We start from the raw sequence: 21,084 nt of genomic DNA on the forward strand, positions 1-21,084 counted from the left end.
GCAAATGTCTTTCCTGTTATCACTTTATTGCTGGAAAAGCATATGCAGAAAAATCTGAATCACTAATCTTTCTTTCAAGATTCTACATAAGCATGAATTAAAAGCACAAAGTTTTGGTTTGTTAAAATTTTAAAAATTAGTATTTTAATACAAAGCAGATTACTCTCCTGATGATTATTGATTTAAGAGCACTCAAGAGGTGAACAGTACAACCATCTGATCAAGGCACATCAAACTTGGGACATGCCTTGATAGCTTCTGAAATCAACTATATATTGTAATGCTATTTCATTGTTTCATCACTAGGCTAACAAAGCTGAGCTGAAGAAATAAGGAACTGGTGTCATTACTAAAATCATCTCATGCTTTTCTAAATCCACAAATATTCTGTTAACTCTAGAACTCAAATAATTCCTAACTCAAGTAGAAAAATATAATTAATAATTTTTCCAGTACAACTCAGATGAATAGCTTAAACTACTTCACGAATACTCTATTCAAATAAGTCTTCAAATAATCTAGTTAAAAGCAAAATATTTTTGTAGATTGTCTACAACGGTAGAGAAAAGAAAGCTTATTGATGAAAACTTTTACAAATAGTACTATTAGAAATAAATTGTGCTGCAAAGAGAGAAAACTATAAATTACTATAATCAAAGAATAAAATAAAAATTCAAAGAATTCAAAAATCTTAAATTTAGAAAAAAATCTTAGAAAGTAAATGGAGATATTCATCTTCCTATTTCTTTAATTTAAATTATCACCTCAAAATTAAAAAAACAACAACCTGAAACCAAGTCCTTGCAACAGAAAACCATCAGGTAAAACAATAAACTTGACCGGGTGTGATACGACCCTGATATCTTGAATATTAAAAAAAAAGTTAAAAAATTACTGTTTAGAAATATATAATCTGACATTTTTGGCTTCAAAAATACATAATATTAAAAATCTTCAGTTTACTTTATCTCACTTAAATGCAAGGGTTAATAAAAGTATGAATTGGTCAAGAGTGATATAAGATAGCTACAAATAAAATTTATAGCAAATAATGTCAACAAAACAAATGATTACAAGTTAAGGTAACATTATTACATGGAATTTTTCAAAGAAAATTTTAATGAAAATAATTAAGTACCATTAACTTGGTCATAGTGGGTCTCGGTCCTCCTATAAATGAAGGTTCATTTTGTTCCTCTACACCTGTGGCCTCATTTAAATTTGGATGCAGTTCATTTGAGGTGGTCAGCAACTCTGGTAAGTGGAAAAAGTGGATCCCACACTGAGAAGCTGCTGTTTTTACTCTTGGCACTTCCTGAATCCTCTGGTACCAAGCAGCTAGCAGTGGAAATTCTACCAGCTTTTCAGAGAGTTTCTTGCAGATAATTAGCTAGGCAGGAAAAGAACAAAGTACATTGTTATATGTTTTTTGTTTATGACAGCTACATTGAAGTAACTTCACATACCATCAAATTTACACATATTAAGTGTACAGTTCAAACAATGAGTTTTAGTAAATTTATACAGTTGTGCAACTACCACCATAAGCTAGAACTAGAACAATTAAGTCACATCAAAAAGTTCCCTTGTGACCATTTACAGTCAATCTCTGCTCCCTCAGTCAGCTGCAGGTAACCACTATTTTACTCACTATGTGTATAAGTGAGTAAATCACTAATTTTACTTTCAAGATTCTACATAAGTATGAATTAAAAGCACAAAGTTTTGTGCTTTTACTCACTATGTGTATAGTTTTGCCTTCCCTGGAATTTCATGTAAATGATATAATAAAATGTGTCTTTTTTTCCCACTTAGCATTATGTTTTTGAGATTCATCCACGTAGTTGTGTTTATCAGTAGTTTGTTTCTTTTTATTATGATATAGTGTAAATAAATAAAAATACAGGCTTTTATTTATTCAAATTAAAACAATTTGAAACCATTACTCTTGATGTAAATTACTATCTTTTTGTTTTCTCTTTGCTTTTTCCCTAGCCCTACCAGCAAACTTCAATTTCCTTAAAAATTAGAATGTTCTTGCTTTTTTGCGAGGCACTGAATGTTGTTTCCATAGAAACAGCTATAATGTCACAAACAGATTATGACTAATGATTATGAACAGATAAGTAAAAGTCGAGTTACAGAAAATTTTTACGAATATATCTAGCAATAATCCGTACCAAAGCAGGAGCCAGAGAGCACAGAAAATAAATTTAAAACTTCACATGGGTACATATATTTATTCTACTTTAACTGTTCTTTAAGGTTAAGTAAGCACACATAATTTACTATAAGGGCAGGGTATGTTCAACTCTCTTTGTACACTGCAACACTTAAAATACTGCCTTGCAAAAAATACGGGCTGTTTAGTGCATAAACAATTATCAAGGAACCATTTATTATCTTCAAAGAATAATCACCAATTTTTCCAACTGTTTTTTATGACACATTAGGAGGTTGTGAAATCAACTTGGAATTTTAAAAAAATGAAATAACATATCAGAAACAAGACAAGGATGCCCACTTTCACTACTTCTATTCAATATATTTTTGGAAGTCCTAACCACATCAATCCGACAAGACAAAGAAATAAAGGGCATCAAAATTGGAAAGAAAGAAGTAAAATACTTGTTAGTTGCAGATGACATGATACTATATATAGAAAATCCTAAAGACTCTACCAAAAAACTATTACAACTAATAAATTACTTCAGTAAAGTTGCAAAATATGAATCAATGTACAGAAATCTTTTGCTTTTCTTTTTAACACCAACAATAAATTATTGGAAAAAGAAATTAAGAAAATAATTCCATATACAATTACATCAAAAAGTATAAAATAGGAATAAATTTAACCAAAGTGGTGAAAGACCTGTACTTTGAAACCTATAGACATTAAAGAAAGAAACTGAGTAAGATACAAATAAATGGAAGGGTATACGTTGCTCATGTATTAGAAGGATAAATGTTGTTAAAATGTCATCTCTACCTGAAGTAATATACAGATTCAATGCTATCTTTATTAAAATATCAATGACAATCTTCTCAAAATTAGAACAACTGATCTTAAAATTTACATGGAACCACCAAAGACCCCTAATAACCAAACAAATCCTGAGAAAGAATGAAGTGGGAGGTATTATGCTCCCTGATATAAACTATACTACAAAGGTACAATAATCAAAACAATATGGTACTGGCATAAAACAGATATATAGCTCAATGGTATAGAATAGAGATCCCACACGTAAATACTCACTTATATGGTTAATCAATCTAGGACAAAGGCAGCAACACTACAATGAGATAAAGACAGTCTTTTTAATAAGAGGTGATGGCAAAACTAGACAGATATATGCAAAAAAAAAAAAAAAAAAGGAAAAGAAAAGAAATTGGACCACTCTCTCATACTATGTAAGAAAGAAACTCAAAATGGGTTAAAGACTTAAATGTTAGACCTGAAATCATAAAACTTCTAGAAGAAAACATGGGCAGTAAAATCTTTGACATTACTCTTACCAATATCTTTTTAGATATATCTCTCAGACAAAGGAAACAAAAGAAAAAAGAAACAAATGGGACTATATTAAACTAAAAAAAATTTCACAATGAAGAAAATTATCAATAAAATGATAAAATAACTACTAAATGGGAGAAGATATTCACAAATGATACATTGATACAAGGCTAATATACAAAATACATAAATAACTCATACAACACCAATAAAAACAAAAACAAAAATTTTAAAAAATGAACAATCCAGTTAAAAAATAGGCAGAGCACCTGAATAGACATTTCTCTCAAGAGGATACACAGATAGCCAACAGATATATGAAAAAATGCTCAACATCACTAATCGTCAGAGAAATGCAAATTAAAAAGACAATGAGATATAACTTTCCACTTGTTAGAATGGATATTGTCAATAAATCAACAAATAACAAGTGCTGGTGAGGATATGGAGAAAAGGGATTCCTTGTGCACTGTTAGTGGAATTGTAAATTAGTGCAGCCACTATGGAAAACTGTATAGAGATCCCTCAAAAAATTAAAAATAGAATTGCCATATGACCCAGCAATTTCTCTTCTGGGTATTTATCTGAAGAACACAAAAACTCTAACTCGAAAAGATATATGCACCCCTATGTTCATTTTAGCATGACTAGTAATAGCCAAGATATGAAAGCAAACTAGGTGTCCACCATTAGATGAATAGATGAATGCATAAAGAAAGTGGTACAGTGGAATATTACACGGAAATAAAAAAGAATGAAATCTTGCCATTTGCAAAATCATGGATGGATCTAGAGGGTATTACGTTAAGTGAAGTAAGTCAGACAGAGAATGACAAATACCATATTATCTCACTTATTAGTGGAGTCTAATAAAAACTAATTAAAAAAAACAAAACAGAAACCAACCCATAGATATAGAGAACAAGCTAATGATTGCCAAAGGGAAGGGGGTGGGAGAATGGAATAAAAACATTTGAAATAAAATAGAAAATATGAAAGTACACAGCATGTAGTAGCATGAATTATACTGTAAATATATATATATAGAAAGAGAGAGAGTATAAAATAAAGATGTATACTTGTATGTATATGTTCAATCACCTTGGAAAATGCATTACTTTCTATGGAAGTAGCATTTGAAAAACACTGTCTAAATGGTGCTCTAGGAGCCAAAAACTTAATAATTCTCATCAAAATTTTTAACTGCCTGGAAATAAATTTTATGCTAAGGGAATTGAGTTTAAGCCATGATAAATTAATCAAATAGAAAATGTTCTCATTTCCTCACCTTTCCTTTGCTCTCCTCGGTAGTGATTTATTCTTATTTGTTAGATATATGTAGTATCTTTCCTTCTTTTTGAAAATAAGTTGTGACTATATAACAATAATTCATGTTTAAAAGACATTGAGAAGTTTTACTCTGCATGACAGATCATCCATCCCATGGAATCAACATGCCAGGCTGCTTTACAATATCCACACAGCTCAGGAGGTACCGAACCACATTCATTACACTCAAGAAGATATATTTAAGGAAGTGGCTAATGAAAAATATGTGAAATAAAAATTAAATTTGTCCTTAAAAAGATATTTTCAAAAACTTACCTGACTGGTAAGATCAAAGCCATTATAAATATCACAGAGTTATTTAAGGACAATAAAACAAGAGAATTTATTCTTAAAATAGCAAAAATTATACAACCAAGAGCAAAAAAAATGAAATCCTAGTGGCTTTAAAATAGGGGCAGAAAAACGTCTGAATAAAAAGAGAAGCAACATGTTACATATATCTAAAATATTCTTCCTCTGCATTGCTGTCCAATCACTTATTATATAAAATATTTTATACTTATTTTACATAATTTTCTTAGGTCTACTCTTTCAAAATATGTCATAGGTGAGCAGCGTAATAAGCAGGGTACAAAATTGTAAACAACCTACCTAAGAAGAAATATAATCACAGCTTTGTTTTTTACTTAGAGATTATAACCAGTGGGTTAAAACTGAAAACTTTTAAGGACCTAATGCATAGGAGTGAATATGGAAAATATAAATTAACCACTAAATAAATGACATCCATAATTTTTGCAATACGCCAGCCAATAGTGAGACTCCCATTTTTCCCCAATTTTATGTCAATGGGGACAAAGAAGTATTTAATATTTTGCTCAAAAATCAATTTCTACAATGATTTTGCTTTTGCAATAACTAGGTGTTGTACTTTTAAAAAACTGAATTCAAAGCATTAGAAGTTAAAATGTAGAAAATTAAATCATAAGTGTTCAAAATTACAAAAAGATTTCATAAAACTGCAACTTCTCTGCATTCCAGGAGAATGATCTTTTAAATAGTTCTGTAGAAGTGCGCTGAAAACTTTGCAGCGGAGAGGGTTTGGTAAGGCACCTTCCACAGAGAAGGGCTGGGCCAGTCAGGGGATAACACTGCAAACTACCACCCACTAAAGCAGAAGAGGGACTTGGAGCAGGGTTAGACACAGCACCTCTACCTGCTGTTGCTTATCTTTGGCTTTATTATGTTTAACAGAATTGGGTATTCCCTCTAACTCTCTGAATGTTGACCTCTAGCACTCCAAACCTTGACTTAGCAAAATTGACTGCTCCATTATATCTTTGGCCTTATTCCTGGGATCAGATATCCTGACTTAAGGTTCAGCTCTGTGTTTCTAATCCAAGCCTGGTAACTTGACCTTGATTCCTGATCAAGAACTTGATTCTGATCACCAGGACTACTACTCCATCACCTCAATGTGTGTGAAGGCAAACATAAAGCCTCAGCATCATAGTCACTGCCGTCTGAACCAAAATGACTGCTTCATAACCCAAGATGACTTAAAGGAGGAAAATGAATATAACAAAGATAACATCAAGCCTTGGCAAAGAAAGATTAATTCCTGAAAGAAAAGGTACAGATCCAGGAAAAATACAAACAAACAAAAGAAAATATTTTGAGAATTAGTTTACATATAAATGTCAACAGAAAAATTTAATCATAGAATACATGTAATAGAGAAGGCTGAGTGTACAAGTTCTCCTCTATTTAAAATTGAGCTGAAAACAAGTTTCTCTTTGTAGTATTAGGTAGATTTCCTCAGTAGGAGTCAGTAAATGTCCTGCCTGATTGAAGAGGAGGAAAAACTCTCTCAATTTGGAATCCTTCAACCTCAATTGACCCTAATCAGGTGAACAGTATTTAAAGTAAGCTAAAATCAAATGCAAACTAGTTGAAGATGTATGTCTGAACAATGATCTAAAATTACCTTCATGCACGTGCATCCAATTTTTTGTTTTGTTGAGTTTGAAAGCAAATACTCATCTTCTCTATCACCTTGTTTTACTTTTTCTGTATCAATTATATTATTTAGGTATACATTATTTATTTACATATTCGTTTCTATCTTCTCCTACTAGAATATTAACTCCATGAGGGCTGGACCTTATTTGTCTTGTTCATCGCTATATTCCTAGTGCCTACAGCAGTGCCTGGCATATATAGTAGGCTTTCAATAAATTTCTAAAATGAGTGAATTAATGGATGTGCCTCTTTGGTTCAATTTTTAAGACATTAGAAGCAAATACAGTTATTCAAGACCAACAACAGTACTTTATAACATGTATCAAATGACTGTTCTAATGACTGAAGTTGGTAAGAGGGGACAAGTCAGTCATAAGAGATTTTAGAAATCATTTGACAAAAAAATATATTTTTTCCCCATCCAGCTCTATGGACAATATGAATACATATGACATTTAAAATACTAATTAACATCTAAACAATTCCTTAATCTCTCTTTTACACATCCTTTAACTCTGAAGTTATTTTGGTTTCCAATCTTGTTTTATTTCCATTTGAAGAGAATATTCTTTAAGAAAAATGCCAATTGATTAATACCACCTGATTTAGTAAAGCTCTGGCTTCCAAATATATAGATTTTCCTTAGAAGTCTTTTCTCATCTGTCAGTAGAGATACCTGAAGTGTTGATAATATATAATGAGAATGAAATCTGGTATCTGATTCCTTAGTAGAGGAAAAGGTGAAATATTTCAAAGCAGGAAAAATGCAGCTCTTGAAAACCAATTGGAAAGCTGCAGAGAGCTATGGCTTCCTATATTCACTTGGATATTATTTTTAACCTTGTTTTTTTCCCTCCATATGGGGCGGGGGTGACAGATGGGGGAATATATAATATATAATCTCCCCCATATTATATATATTATGTAATATATATATTATCTCCATTAACCTACTAGGAAAGAAAATGTTTCATGTAATCTTATGGACAACAGAGAAGCATATGAATGAGGATAAAATATTTCTAATTTGATAATACTTAACACAATCAAATTAGAATTTTAAGTGACTACTAAATTATAAAATATAGCTGACAAGATTTTACAGTGCTTTAACAGCGGACTCTGTAATATTAGAAGGTAATCACAATAGCAATTTAAAATTATCATAACAATTGATAACATTTTAGCAACTCAAAATTAAAAGCTGTAATAATTACTAACATTTGACAGCTTAACTATGTGCCAAACACTGGTGTCCACAATTCACACAAGTTATCATTTATTCCTCACATTGAATATAATTATTTCTATTTTACAGATAAGAAAATGGAGACAAATATTAATAACTTGCCCAGGAGCATAATAATAATAAGTGGAATTGGGATTTAAACCTAGGCAATTTTATACACTGAAACTTACAGTAATGTATCCACTCCAGATAAATCTTACCAAAAAATGATGTATACAGGGCAAGAGCACAATATCTGTCAAAGTGAAATACAGGCCTTCTGCAAACACATGCTCCAGAGGCGGAAGGTCAGAGGCCTTTGCTTTTCTGATGTGAGAAGGTTCTCTGTTGGTGGTAGCTGGTTCTTCTTGTACTGTGAGCTTTGCGAATGCCACTTTCAGTTCTAGGCTCCTGGATGAAGAGTCCAACTCTTCAGATATTTCCTGTCCATGGACCTTGCTCTTTATTTTTTCCTTAGCAAGGGAAGGCCCCACTCTGGCAGCCTTCTGTTGCTTCAGCTTCTGCCGACGGAGTTTGTCATCGTTATGCACTCTAACAGGCTCGCTAAGCTTTTTCTCTAGCTGTAGTATTTCTGCAGGGATAGGTGGGCACTGGTCAGAAGATTCTTTGAGAAATTTCTCAATAGCTAAAGGGATGGTGAGTTCACATAGCCTGGTCCACTGACTAACCTACAAAACAAAACGAGATGAAATAATTCTTAACTTTCCAAAAAAGCTTGAAGAGAAACAACTTTCTACTGGGAAATAAGACTGGGTTAAACTTGTCTTAAGCTTAACCATCCCTGGGTTAGGTTTTTATGCTATATCAAGACATATTTACAAGGTTTCAGGAATGATAACATCAATGGAGATTTAGCATTCTTGTATCTGGAATATATGCCATTCACCTGTACCCTCTTACTGAATAAAACTCTACTTCCCAAAGCCTTTAAAGTACAGCCCCCCTCAAAAAAAGGTGGGTTTCCAAAGCATTGCTACTTAAGCTCCTGTTCATATGTAAAAGTTTCTTTTAAAAATCCTCAATCTAATTTGATTACATTGAGGAATGTAATTAAGATAACAAAGACGTCATTCTCTAAAATATCTCCAAACTTCATAAAATAAATCTTAAATTCTTATTTTTCAATACTGCCCTGAAATATTGGCATACATGATGGACTACCTTATATTTCATTCGTTATTGTAGGTGTTTTAAGGGAATGAAATCCTAGTTTCCAGCAAAAAGTTAGTGTTTAAATGAATGTGTTATCATTATATGGCTTTAAATAACAGAAAAAACACATTTTACTTACTTCAGCACAGGCTTTCAAGCAAGTCTTTTTAAAACCCAGAAGTTCCAAAATTTCCTTCTTTGAGGGGTCTGCTTCATATGACTTCTGTATTATGTGTCTCAGTACAACAGCAAGTCCCGCTCTACAGAAGTTGTCTGGTGTTTCCACAACTGCAGGTAAACAGCAATTCTGGACTATCGGTGGGAGTTCTTGCCTTGAAATAATCTGTATTTTAACATCTTGTGACAGCATATTAAATAGCGAGACATCTGTACTTTCTCTGGTGAGAACTAAGCAAACTTTAAAGATTTTACAGTTGCAGTATGATAATAAAAATAAAGTTACAGATGTATGAAGTGGAAAAATGCATCCTTCTACTTGGTGAGAAAAGTCCAGGTATAGATATTCTTCTGTAAGACTTTTCTTAATGCCTTTCATTTTCTTCTTTCATTGGGTTACCTGAAGCATAAAGTGAAGTGGTTATAGGCCTTAGACTATAAGAATTTAGAATTTAAAAGATAAATATTTTAAAGCGTGCTCTAAAAATCAGCAGGGATTTGTGATAGGTAAGATTCTACATGAATTTGTTCCTGGACTGAACAAATGGCTTCCAAAGGAAAGATTTCCACCCCGTGCAATTAATGAGCCTTAGGGGTGATTTTATTTTATATTCATGCCTTTAAAATGAGCAACTCAGTGTGGTGATTGTTGATTTGGGGGGATGGGGCGGTGGGTGATGGTGGTATAAGGGGACTAAAGGGTCACGGAAAAAAATACAATAAAGATTAAATAAAAGTAAAATTAAATAAATAAAATAAAATGAGGAACTCAGATGCTTTGCAATAGAGCCCTCCCCATCAAGTACTTTGAGGTCTCATTAGAGAACAAGAAATAAATAGAATGGAAAATAAGAAATCACCAAAGAAGACTGAGAATTGTCTGGGGATAACAGCCTTGAGAAGTTTTGACAGTGTTGGTCCTCTCAGGCTTCCTGATTTATAAGCCCACAACATAATAATCAGGGGTCATATATTTACTCCCTCCTGAGAAATGGATTCTCCTAAAATAAGTGGGTTTTGATATGTGATGAGCTTATTGCTTGCTGAATCACAAGAGAAAAGTTGAATTTTCCCATAATTTAGATGTTGATAACTGAGATATCTCAAAGCTGACATATCCAAAATCAAGTTCCTTATTCTCTCCCACCCCCAAAATGTGCTCCTCATGTGTTTTTCCCATCTCAGTTAATAGACTACCATCCCTTTTTCCAGTCGGGCCAGAAATCCGAGGAGTCATTATTAATTACTCTTTTCTTTCACACCTCCATAACCAGTCAATTAAAAAGTTAGTTTGGCTCTACCGACAATATAGATCTAGAAATCTGACCACTTCAAAACATCCTCATTGCTTCCACTGTAACCCAAAGCACCATCACCTCTTCTGCTGGATGATAGTGTTTGCTTCCTAAGGCTGCTTCCCATCACACCATCCTCTATCTAGTCTCAACATGGCCACCAAATGATCTTGTCAAAATTGAAGATTATATCACTACTCTGCTCAGACCCTCCAATGTCTTCCCATCCTACTCAGAGAAAAAGCAAAGTTCCTACAAAGATCTCTTTGATCTAACCCTCTTTTTATGTCTGACTTCATTTCAACTGTCCTCACGCTCTACTCCAGCCACAGGGCCTTGCTATTCTTCAAAGATACTAGGTCCATTCCCATTGCCTTTGCAGTAGGTGTTTCCAGTGCCTGGGACACTCCCTCATCTCCTTCGGGCACTCACTCGAATATGAGATCTTCCACCCCAACACCCACTCTCCCTGCACTCATAGCACTCACAGCACTTATCACTGGTTAACATGCTATATACTCGTCTCTCCAAACTAAAATATTCCATGACTGGAAATTTTGTTTTGTTCACTACAATGACTAAAACAGGCTCTGCTGTGTATGTGAAGTCAAGAAGTATTTGTTGAATGAATGCACAGATGAATATAAACACTCCTTATTTTAAAGATGCAAACATACACAATTTTGAGGTCCAATTATTGATAATATTTTCAAGTTATAGTCCTTCAGACTTTTTATCAATTATAACTTCTTGTTTGATGCATACATTTCCTGGGTCTAAAATTCCCCATGTTCTTATCCATAAATCACAATTCAAAAATTGGCACTAGATGGCACTCTTTAAAAGCATTCGTCATGGAAATGTAGTAATAAATGGTATTATTAGAGAAAATTTATTTTAAAAGCACTTAAAAAGTACATATGCAACTCTTTCTTTCAAGTACACTTGAAATATTACTGTACCCTAAATTTTTAAGAAAACTTCAACATACTGAATTTCCTTTAATGTTCTAAATTCCTTAGTTGTTTTTTTTTTTTTAATCAAAAGGAAAATAGTCAAATCCTCTTAAAGCTTTTTGGTCTTCAATTTTTTAATTAAAGAGAGGATAATCTATTATAACAAAAGTATATTGTTAGTAAGATAGTCTTAGAAGACCTCTTGATGATGTAAATAATCACTACTGTTTTATATTTTATTAAAATATAACAGATGTGCACCATGATCTGCTACTTCTTTAAAAGACTACCTATCTGAATTCTTTATTTCTTGGTAATGATTATCACTATAAATGTATAAAAATGCATTAAATGGAGCATTTTTTGCCTGTTGTCTAAAAAAATAAAAGATTATATAGAGGAAAATTATTTCATGTGATTTAAAAGCAACTTTTTAACTGATGAAAACTGTTTCTCTCTGAGCTTAAGTAACTTTTTTTTAACCTAGACTTACTTTAAAAAAAAAATGTATATATATATAAAAGCCCACAGGCAAAATAGACCAACATTTTCTAGCAAATTGACGGTCTCTTTGAGGAGTTTGCCCCTCTAAATTTGTTGCTGACTAATTAACCAATCCTCTTAACTCCTTCTATGGACATCAGGGTACTATAAAGATTCCTAAGTGCTTCAAGAACTAGAATTGAAATAAAACATGATCGACTTCATTTGCCCAGTAGTCTAGGAAACAGTAATTGTGAGACTGGTCCTAACATTTAAAAGGAAAAAAAACAAAACAAAACCCTGAAAACAATGTCATGCAAGGTTAAAGCTATTGATGTAGAAAATGTAGACATTTTTTAAACAAATTAAGGTGTATGTATATTATTCTAAGGCACATAAGAACCTTGAGAATAGGCTTTTACATATTATATAAACTATTTTCTTCATCAGCACTTCTTAGGGCTAAATGTCAATGAGATAGAAGAGCAATAACCTGCCCACCAAGATACCTAAAAATTAATGAGATGCCTGGGAGAAAATGCAGAGTACTATTCTTTCTTAACAAATATTACTTTTTCCAATATAGATGTTGATTTTTTTCCCCCTAGGAGATTAAAAATGTTACTTAATGATCTTGGAGTTAAAAAAAAAAAAATTATCTCCCTGGGCAATTTCTCCTCACAAAGTATTGATGTAATTTCTATTAAGTATTAGCAAACTTGTACAAATTTGATATGTTTTTGGCTTGCACTGTCTTTAATATTTCAACAGAATAGAATACAGTTTTTGCTTAAAGTTTTCAAATACCATAGGCAACGAAACCCCTCTTTTTCTTCTCCACTTCTACTTAGAGGATTCCTTTGTTATGTCATGAGCTTTAGAGAGGAAGGTCCTATAGAAACATCTCCTGGGTCTTCAGAGCTTCCGGGACACAGCCCTTGTTACTCCATATTACATTCCTGCCAAGCACAGTAGTGTCATTTGCTTTTCTTCAGCTTTGACATGTGCCACCCTGAAATGAAGTGAGAGAGTAGCACACAAAACCACAAACTTTAAGTGCTGAACAGAATTGACGGAGTGTGCATCTCTCCCCTGGGCATCTCAGTTTGCTTGGGGATTTTGCAGAGGGAATACATAGGTAGGAAGAAAATATTTAAGCTTTGGTTTCATTCCTTGGGAATCTTCAAAGATAGTTTAAAAAACCAAAGGAGTCATAGTTTTAATATTTTAGCCATTTTGACTTTTTTTTTTTTGTATTCTCATTCTAATTAATATATCTCGGTGTTGATAAATTGAAGCATTTCACATGTGAAAAGGGAAATGCATTTTATATTTTTTAATCTAAAATACACACAGAGAAAAATGCAATAAACATATTGAAAACAAGCTTATTTCTCCAGAAGCTGAAATGTTGGAAAGTTTTGTGCTCAAAATTCAAGTCTTGATCTATGGCAACTAAATATTACATACTACAGAAGTTATATTATAAACTCCTCTATTTGTTCTCAAATAAGATAACATCACTGTGCCTGGAATTTGAAAGGAGCTTAATGTTAAATGAATAAAAAAAGAATAAAATCCTAAATAATATTATTTACATTTTATTTTCCACCACCATGTGCTAAGAACAGAGAACTTTTAGACGTTATTTCTAATCTTCACAATCCTTAAAAGTACATTTTACTTCCATACATGAATGAGAGCCATACATAAACCATCCCCTCCCCCAAAAGTCAGATGAACCTATAAAGAGATCTTATTTGAAGACATTCAGTAATTGGTATTTTTCTACTATAAATAGCATTACTTTATAAACTCAGAATCTCATAAATAGAAGCATGTTGGGATTTTATTGCAGCAACAATCTGTTTCCTATAGGCAACAGGGGAGTGTCAAACAAGGGTGCATTTTATCTCCCTGTATAGTCTCTATGCACACATGTCATAAGAAAAACTGGGCTGGACTCAAAGAAGTGAAAATTGGTGGAAGAAATATCAATAATTTAAGATATGAAAGTGATGCCATCTTACTGGCTGAAATCAGCAATGATTTAAACTGACTTCTGATGACTGTGAAAGAAGTGTCAAGCAGCAGGACTGCATTTGAACACTAAGACGACAAAAATCATGACTACAGAATATACAACTTTAAGGAAAACAATGAAGATTGAAATGGTTAAAGATTTTGCTATCTTGGTTCAATCAATAATTCAAATGAAGACTGCAGCCAAGAAATCAAGAGAAGGCTGAGATGGGAAGGGCAGCAAGAGAAGAATTAGGGAAAGATCTCCAAGGGCAGAGATGTGTCATTAAAGACCAAAGCTAATACCATCCATAGCCTTGTATTCCCAGTTACTATGTATGGATATGAAGGTTGGACAGTTAAAAAGGCTGACAGGAAAAAAAAAGGTATTCAACTGAACTATGGTGTGGGAGGAGAGCTCTAAGGATATCCTGGATCACCAGGAAGATGAGTAAGTGGATCCTGGAGCAAATTTACCCTCAAACACAGCTGGAGGTGAAAATGACAAAGCTGAAGCTGTCCTCCATCGGACACATCATAAGGCAGGATTCTTTAGAGAAGACACTAATTATGGGGAAAATAGAAGGCAGCAGGAAAAGAGGAAGACCAAATATGAGGATTGATTCCGTAAAAGCAATCATAGGCATGAGTCTTCAGCTGAGCAGAGCTGTTGAGGACAGGACACCAGGGACAGACACCAACTCATTCATGGGGCCACCCATGAGTCAGACCACTCCTGAGTCAGGAGTTGGAGCTGACTGAATGGCATGTTACATACACAGTTTTACCAATGTAAAAATCACTAGAAATTATGTTATCCTAAGCAATCCTTGGGGGAAAAAATCCTGTTCTAAATGCAGGGTTATTTAACCATTCTTAGCACTAGAACTTTATTAGATCCTCTTCAAGCCTCTTAAGGACCCTTGGCTCAATGCTTTACCCTATTTCCAATCTACATTCAGATCTTTGAGTACTGGCTTTCAAAATTTTGATCATGCCACACACTAAGAAATAACATTTTATAATGCAACTTTTTATACACTGAATAAGACTGAAACAAAAATAATTATTAAGAAATATCCTACTACATGGGAGATATATGGTATGTTTTACTCTGTATTTCTTCCTGTTTTTTTTCCTTAAGTGTTGGTTAATATGTACTAAGCTGATTTCAAGACCCATTAATGGGCCTACACCTCACATTAACAGCCCTGTTCTAGGTGATCTCCAGTGCCAGAGGTTTAAATATCATCTACGACTCCTATGTTTTTCATCTATACCCTTTTCCCTGAACCTCAGACTCTTGTATCCTACTTGACAACACAACTTGGGCATTTTTCTAAACCTGCTCCTCTTCCCTTAGTAGTCAACCCCAGTCCTCTAGGCAAAATGGCAACACCATTCACCTACATGTTTGGGCCTGTAACTCTGAAATCTCACTCAACTCCTTTCATTCTCTCTCATAACCTACTATTTCTGCCTTTGAAACATGAGTTAAATCCAACTTCTTAGCACCTCTACCACTATCATCTTAATTTCAGCCATCATTAGCTCTCTTACAAAGACCAGCGCAGAAGTCATTAACTATCCCTCCACTCTCACACAAACAGTTAAGTGCTCCAACAGCCAGGGTGATTCTTCAAAAACAGAAATCAGATCATGTCCCCTGCACACTTAGAATAAAATCCAAATGTCCTAACATGGTCTACATAGGGCCTAACGTAATCCTAGCTTTCCTTTCTTTCTGATCTCGACTCCATTCCCTCCACCCTCTTGATCACTCATCTCCAGCCAGGTCTCTTTGCTGTTCCTGCAAGATGCCAGGGACGCTCACACTTGAGAGTTTTTGTACCTGCTGTTTCCTTTGCTTAGAATGCTCTTCTTCAAGATACTCACATGGGTTACTATAATTTCATTGAGGTTTCTGAATATTAACTCAGAGCAGCCTCTCTTGACAACCTGAATTGAAAAAGCATTCCAACCATTCACCAGCCCCTTATCCTATTTTCTTTTACTTCACAAGTACAGCACTTATTACCTCACATCACATCTCCAATGCTTAAATTAGCAGTACTAAAAAGTTAGTTCAAAAATAAATGAATGTACGTAAATGAGTATCAGTAATTACTGTAATGAGAGTACTGTTGAGAACTTTAGTCTTGGTATAACATGAACCCCATCCTTCTTAACACTATTCTTTCTCTTCCAAATGGATATTTATTTTAAGAGCCATCTATTATAAGTTAAATAAGATGACCCATGTAATCTGAACTGGAAAAAAAGGGTAACTAGAATCCATCCAAATATGTAAAGCACAGAAGTTTTTATGTATGTTGATTTTCAAGCAAGAGAACTAGGAACCTAACCATACACCAATAACTATAAAATAATGGATAAGAGTCTAGACTCTGGAGCTAATCAGAGTCAAATCCTGGTCTTGATATTCAGAAGCAATATAAAACTTTTCTGTGCCTTAGTTCCCTCATTGATAAAATGGGGACAATAACAGTAATTACCATGTAGTGTGTTGTAAAAACAGAACAATGCCTATTACATTAGTAAGCCCCTAAATGAATATTAGCTATTATTATTCTTTTATAATTTATCCCAAAATTCCTTATTCATTGACACTATTAAAATACACAATTGTTGATGGGAAAGCTCCAAGGTATGCTATGTATTTCCAAACTTCTCAGGAAAGGTAAGAGGTTCATGTTGAATTGAAAAGGTATTTCCCCAAATATTGAAAAAATCTTACTTAGGCTGAATGCCAGGAAGTCACAAAATGGCAGAATATAAATGTGAAACCCTAAGTTCACATGTATATTAACTACTTATATTGTACAAAATAGCTCATCACAGTTTATAAGTATGAAAACATTGCAAACTCATTTTTTTAGAGATTGAAACTTAAATTTAAACCCATTTAAATTCCTTATTACATCAAATGCTCAATGTCAGAAATTAGCTTATGTTTTATACATTTCATGAAGTAACACTATTTGGTTGCAAATCTCACCCTATTTTATCACAGTAATATAGATTAAAAACAAACAAGCAAAAACTTGCCCCTAGAGTTAGGTAGCTGCTAATTACCTTAAATAGTAAAGGTTAACAAAGGAAAGAAAAAAAACTGAACTATTTCAGTGCTCACTATATTTTGTAATGTGGGAATGTATATAGTTAAGTCCTAGAAAACAAAATCCTATAATTAAAATTAGCTGCTTTCTTATCTGGGCAAAAAGTGAAAAAAAAGTTTGAACGTAAAAATGCTTACTGTAATCTTAGTAATAAGGGAAGTGTGTCATCTTCTCTGGAGAATCAGGGAATCATTTGTTGCCAGAGATTCATAATGCTTGCAACTAAGCCTGACCTCATAATTAATAGGGATTTCACAGCATGAAATGCTAACATGTTGGAAACATCAGCAAGCCTGAAATAAAATTACTGAATCCCTACAACAAATAATACCTGTGCTTGTTGTGATCTAAGTGGTTTAAATCTTTTGCATTTCAAGCAGTAATCATAACAGAAGCCAGGAGGCTGCTTTGACTACTTAAAGTAAAAACAAGATACACTGGAGGACTGTGTGTATACTACAGATGTTTTAGTTGACTGGCTGCAGAATTTGTTAAATTTCAAGGTCCGCTAAATTGTTGCTGCTAGAAAAACCAACTGGCTACTCAGTATTTATTCTTATTTCAAATCACAGGTGATACAAAAGCTACAAAGTTAAACACGTGTTAAAAAAATAAACAGACTTGATGGGTATACCACTACTGAAATTTGAGCTTTGTTTAAAGCAGGCAAACAATTCTAAGGTAAAAAAACAGAACAAAACAAACAAACAAAAAAAAATCCTGATAAAATGATTCTCAAATCTCACTGATATTTTTCAGACTTATTTTTGAATAAGTCTGAAAAGTCATTTATATTAAAATGCTGCCTTCAGGTATAACTCAAACACAATTTCCAATGAGTATGCTTAAGGCAATCCTGAATAGTGTATATTCCCCACCAGGTGGTTAAAAAAATAAAAAACAACTCGCGTAGCTTAATGTTTTATTAAACATGACAGAAAATCACTCGGTTGTATTTATAACAGAGCATTTATTTTACAGTATTTAAATGATCATGTTTACATGTTTAAAATTGTCACATTAGCTCTTGCCAGCTTTCGTATTTTTCTCCTTTAAACACTTTCTATAGATAACCTTAGAAAAACTAGTAGTCTACCTTCTTTATCAATAATTTAGCAGAAGGTATATTAAATGCTGGCATTTCCTTGACATTCAAGAACTTACTATGACAGGAATGGGACCGTGGCATTAAGAATAGAAGGAAATGCCCGGCCAGTGGCTCAGTTGGTTGTAGTTCTGTATGGTACACCAGGTTGCCGGTTCATTCCGGGTCAGGGAACATACCTCGCTTTCAGTTAGATCCCCGGTCTGGGCGCCTTTCCGAGGCAACCTATCATCTTTCTCTCACATTGACATTTCTCTCTCACATCCGATGTCTCCCTCTCCCTCTCCTTTCCTCTCCTCTCCTCTCCCCCCGCCCCCCGCCTCCTTCCCTCTCTCTCCCTCCCTTTTTAAAATGAATAAACATATCCTCGGGTAAGGAATTTTTTTTTTTAATGCATAAAAGGAAAAAAATCACCTAATCCCAAAACCAGGTAGAGATGGGATAGGAAGTACGTGTATCAGCAAACGTTTTTGAAGCCAAAACAACTTTTCTGCAAGCTAAAATCAAACTTTCTACTGAAATTTAAAACCGAAGTGAAGAAGCAAATGGCCCAAAATGAAGCAAGTCCTTTGGAGAAACTGTTAAGCAGTATGCTCAGGAAGGTCTGCAGTGGAAAAACTAAGTGTCGAAGAAAAACAAGTTAAAGCCTTGATGCAAGAGGTCTGGAAATTACACTTAGCAGAAAACGGCAAACGCCCCCCCCCCCCCCCCGCCCCCCGTAACTAGAAGCTGCTCCATTCCCAACAGCAGAGGAAGCCCGGAGCCCTCCACGTGCACCCTAAGAAGCTGTGGGCAATGACGGGCCAGAGAGAGACCAGGACACTAATTCCATGTCCTTGACCTTCCCCCACGTCGTCAGCCCTGTGGTCCCAGGATGCAAAGAGTAGGCACTGGCGGTCGGCAGGGACCGAGGGGTCGGCGGCCCGAGCGCCCTCTTTACCTGGTCGCAGAGGCGCGGCCAGGCAGGGAGGGTGCGTGAAAGTATCGGCAAGGCGGGCCGCCTGCGCCTTCCCGCCCCGCCCGAGCCGGGATTCCAGGCCGCTTCTGGAGTCTTCGCCAGCGGACCACTCGCTACCACAAAGGACGCCTGACAAACGACAGACAGCGTGCGTGAGAAACAGCAAGGCCAGCCGTCATTCATAATCCGGCGGACCGGAAAAAGAAGTGTACGTAACTTCCTACCGTGCCACAGCGAAAACGGTTCCCCCTCGACTGTGCTGCGGTAACTTCTGTTCCCCACTCTAGGAGGCGGCTGGTGTCGGGACCAGTTCGGAAGGGGCTACAGGGAAAGGACAGAGTAGCGGGGCGGAGCGGTGAGTTATGACGAGCGACCCCCCCTCCCAGCAGCCGCTGGGAGGCTCGAGACCTCCGCGAGGGATGAGGTGGGAGAGTAGTTCCGTGGGGGGTCTTAGTTTCCTCGCTTCTTATGGGGAAACCTAACTTGCGGGCGGTCGCGTGCCCCAGGCTGACCGCTCTCCCCTTTCAATGAGAGCTCGGCTTCCTCTGAGGGTGTTGTGGGCTGAGGCACGCGGGCGGAGGACACGGCCCCAAGGGATAAGTCCTGGGAACACGGTGTCGGACCTTCCTCGGAAGGTTTTGGCGACTTCTCTGTACAGCTCCTTTCCGTGTTTCTCATTTTCTCTCGGGCTCTTTTTCAAGGACCATCCCCCATGCTAGGCCTTTGGTGTGCCATGCGTTGAGGAAAGGATAGACATTCCTGTTCAGTGTCTGCTTTCTCTTCTCAGGTTCTCTGTCACTTGGTTCGTTTGGAACCGGGGTCCTTCTGCCTCCTTATACGTGTCCCTAAGGTATCAGTATAACCCAGGGCCAGAAATTCAGTGGAGGAATGAAAAGGGCAGCATCTTTACAAGGATGCTTAGAAGAAAGGGTTGCACGATCTTGCAAGGACATAGGGCAAAGTTTTCTGGAGCCATTATGAGATGGCCTTTCTAGTGTTGCGCTGTGCTTGACTAAGTTCAGTTTCCTTCATGTCGTGTCTGCGGATGATCAACTTTGAACTTTGTTTTTAAAGATTGGCATGTAGGGTGGGGAATGAGATCTAGAGGAAAGCATATATTTATATATGCAGACCCACTTTAGATTGGAGAGATGACAGAACCCCTAGAAAGTGTTATTTCAACAAACAACTAGTTCATTGAATAAATATATTTGAATACTTGTCAAGTTCCAAGCAATAGGTACAGCATACAACCGTGAATAAAGAAAGTCCTTGCTCTCATGGAGTTTACGGTCCAGTGGATTAATGAATTTAAGCCAGGTGAAGGATTGGGAAGAGAGTGTCGCATATAGGAACATTGTACAAGTATCCAGTCATGTAAAAGGTGTTTTTGTTTCACTTTTGCTTTTTTTGATGTTTAGGGGTTTTTTTGGGGGGGGGGGGGGTGGCAGATAGTAGGTTTGAGTTTCTTGTTTGTTGCTTTTAGTGAAGGGACTTTGGAAATAATTAGAATTGTGTAGGAGAGAAAAGGCCATTATACTTTTATTTTGATCAATTAATAATTCTATAGCCATTATTTCATTAAACTTTGCAAAGTAGCAGAATAAACCTAGACTCCCACCTTAAAGTACTCAGAGTGTTATAGAGAATATAACACTTGTTGGGGGGAAAAAGTATCATTCAAGGTAGAAAGTCCCAGTACCATGAGAACATGCTAA

At 35.3% G+C, this 21,084-nt stretch overlaps 2 protein-coding genes across 4 annotated transcripts in view; one reads left to right on the forward strand and one right to left on the reverse strand.

Moving 5' to 3' along the window:
• The window catches only part of GSTCD (glutathione S-transferase C-terminal domain containing), a 137,391-nt gene extending 117,821 nt beyond the window's left edge, over positions 1-19,570 (reverse strand). Inside the window, exons 1-4 of the mRNA XM_054591661.1 lie at positions 19,349-19,570; positions 9,370-9,807; positions 8,279-8,746; positions 1,139-1,390 (exon numbers count right to left, since the gene is read on the reverse strand). Coding sequence (XP_054447636.1) covers positions 1,139-1,390; positions 8,279-8,746; positions 9,370-9,786 — 1,137 coding nt within the window. The 5' untranslated portion in view covers positions 9,787-9,807; positions 19,349-19,570. The remainder of the gene's footprint in view (positions 1-1,138; positions 1,391-8,278; positions 8,747-9,369; positions 9,808-19,348) is intronic.
• Positions 19,524-21,084, forward strand: part of INTS12 (integrator complex subunit 12) — a 33,286-nt gene continuing 31,725 nt past the window's right edge. The window contains exons 1-2 of one of the 3 annotated variants that reach the window (XM_054591658.1): positions 19,524-19,574; positions 19,654-19,721. The gene's annotated coding sequence lies outside the window, so the exon portion shown is untranslated. The other 2 variants (XM_054591657.1, XM_054591659.1) reach the window with 2 other exon arrangements.

This window comes from Pteronotus mesoamericanus, unplaced genomic scaffold, assembly GCF_021234165.1.
Source record: "Pteronotus mesoamericanus isolate MK-2021 breed Mesoamerican mustached bat unplaced genomic scaffold, CSHL_Meso_final scaffold_232, whole genome shotgun sequence".
Taxonomy (NCBI): Eukaryota; Metazoa; Chordata; class Mammalia; order Chiroptera; family Mormoopidae; genus Pteronotus; species Pteronotus mesoamericanus.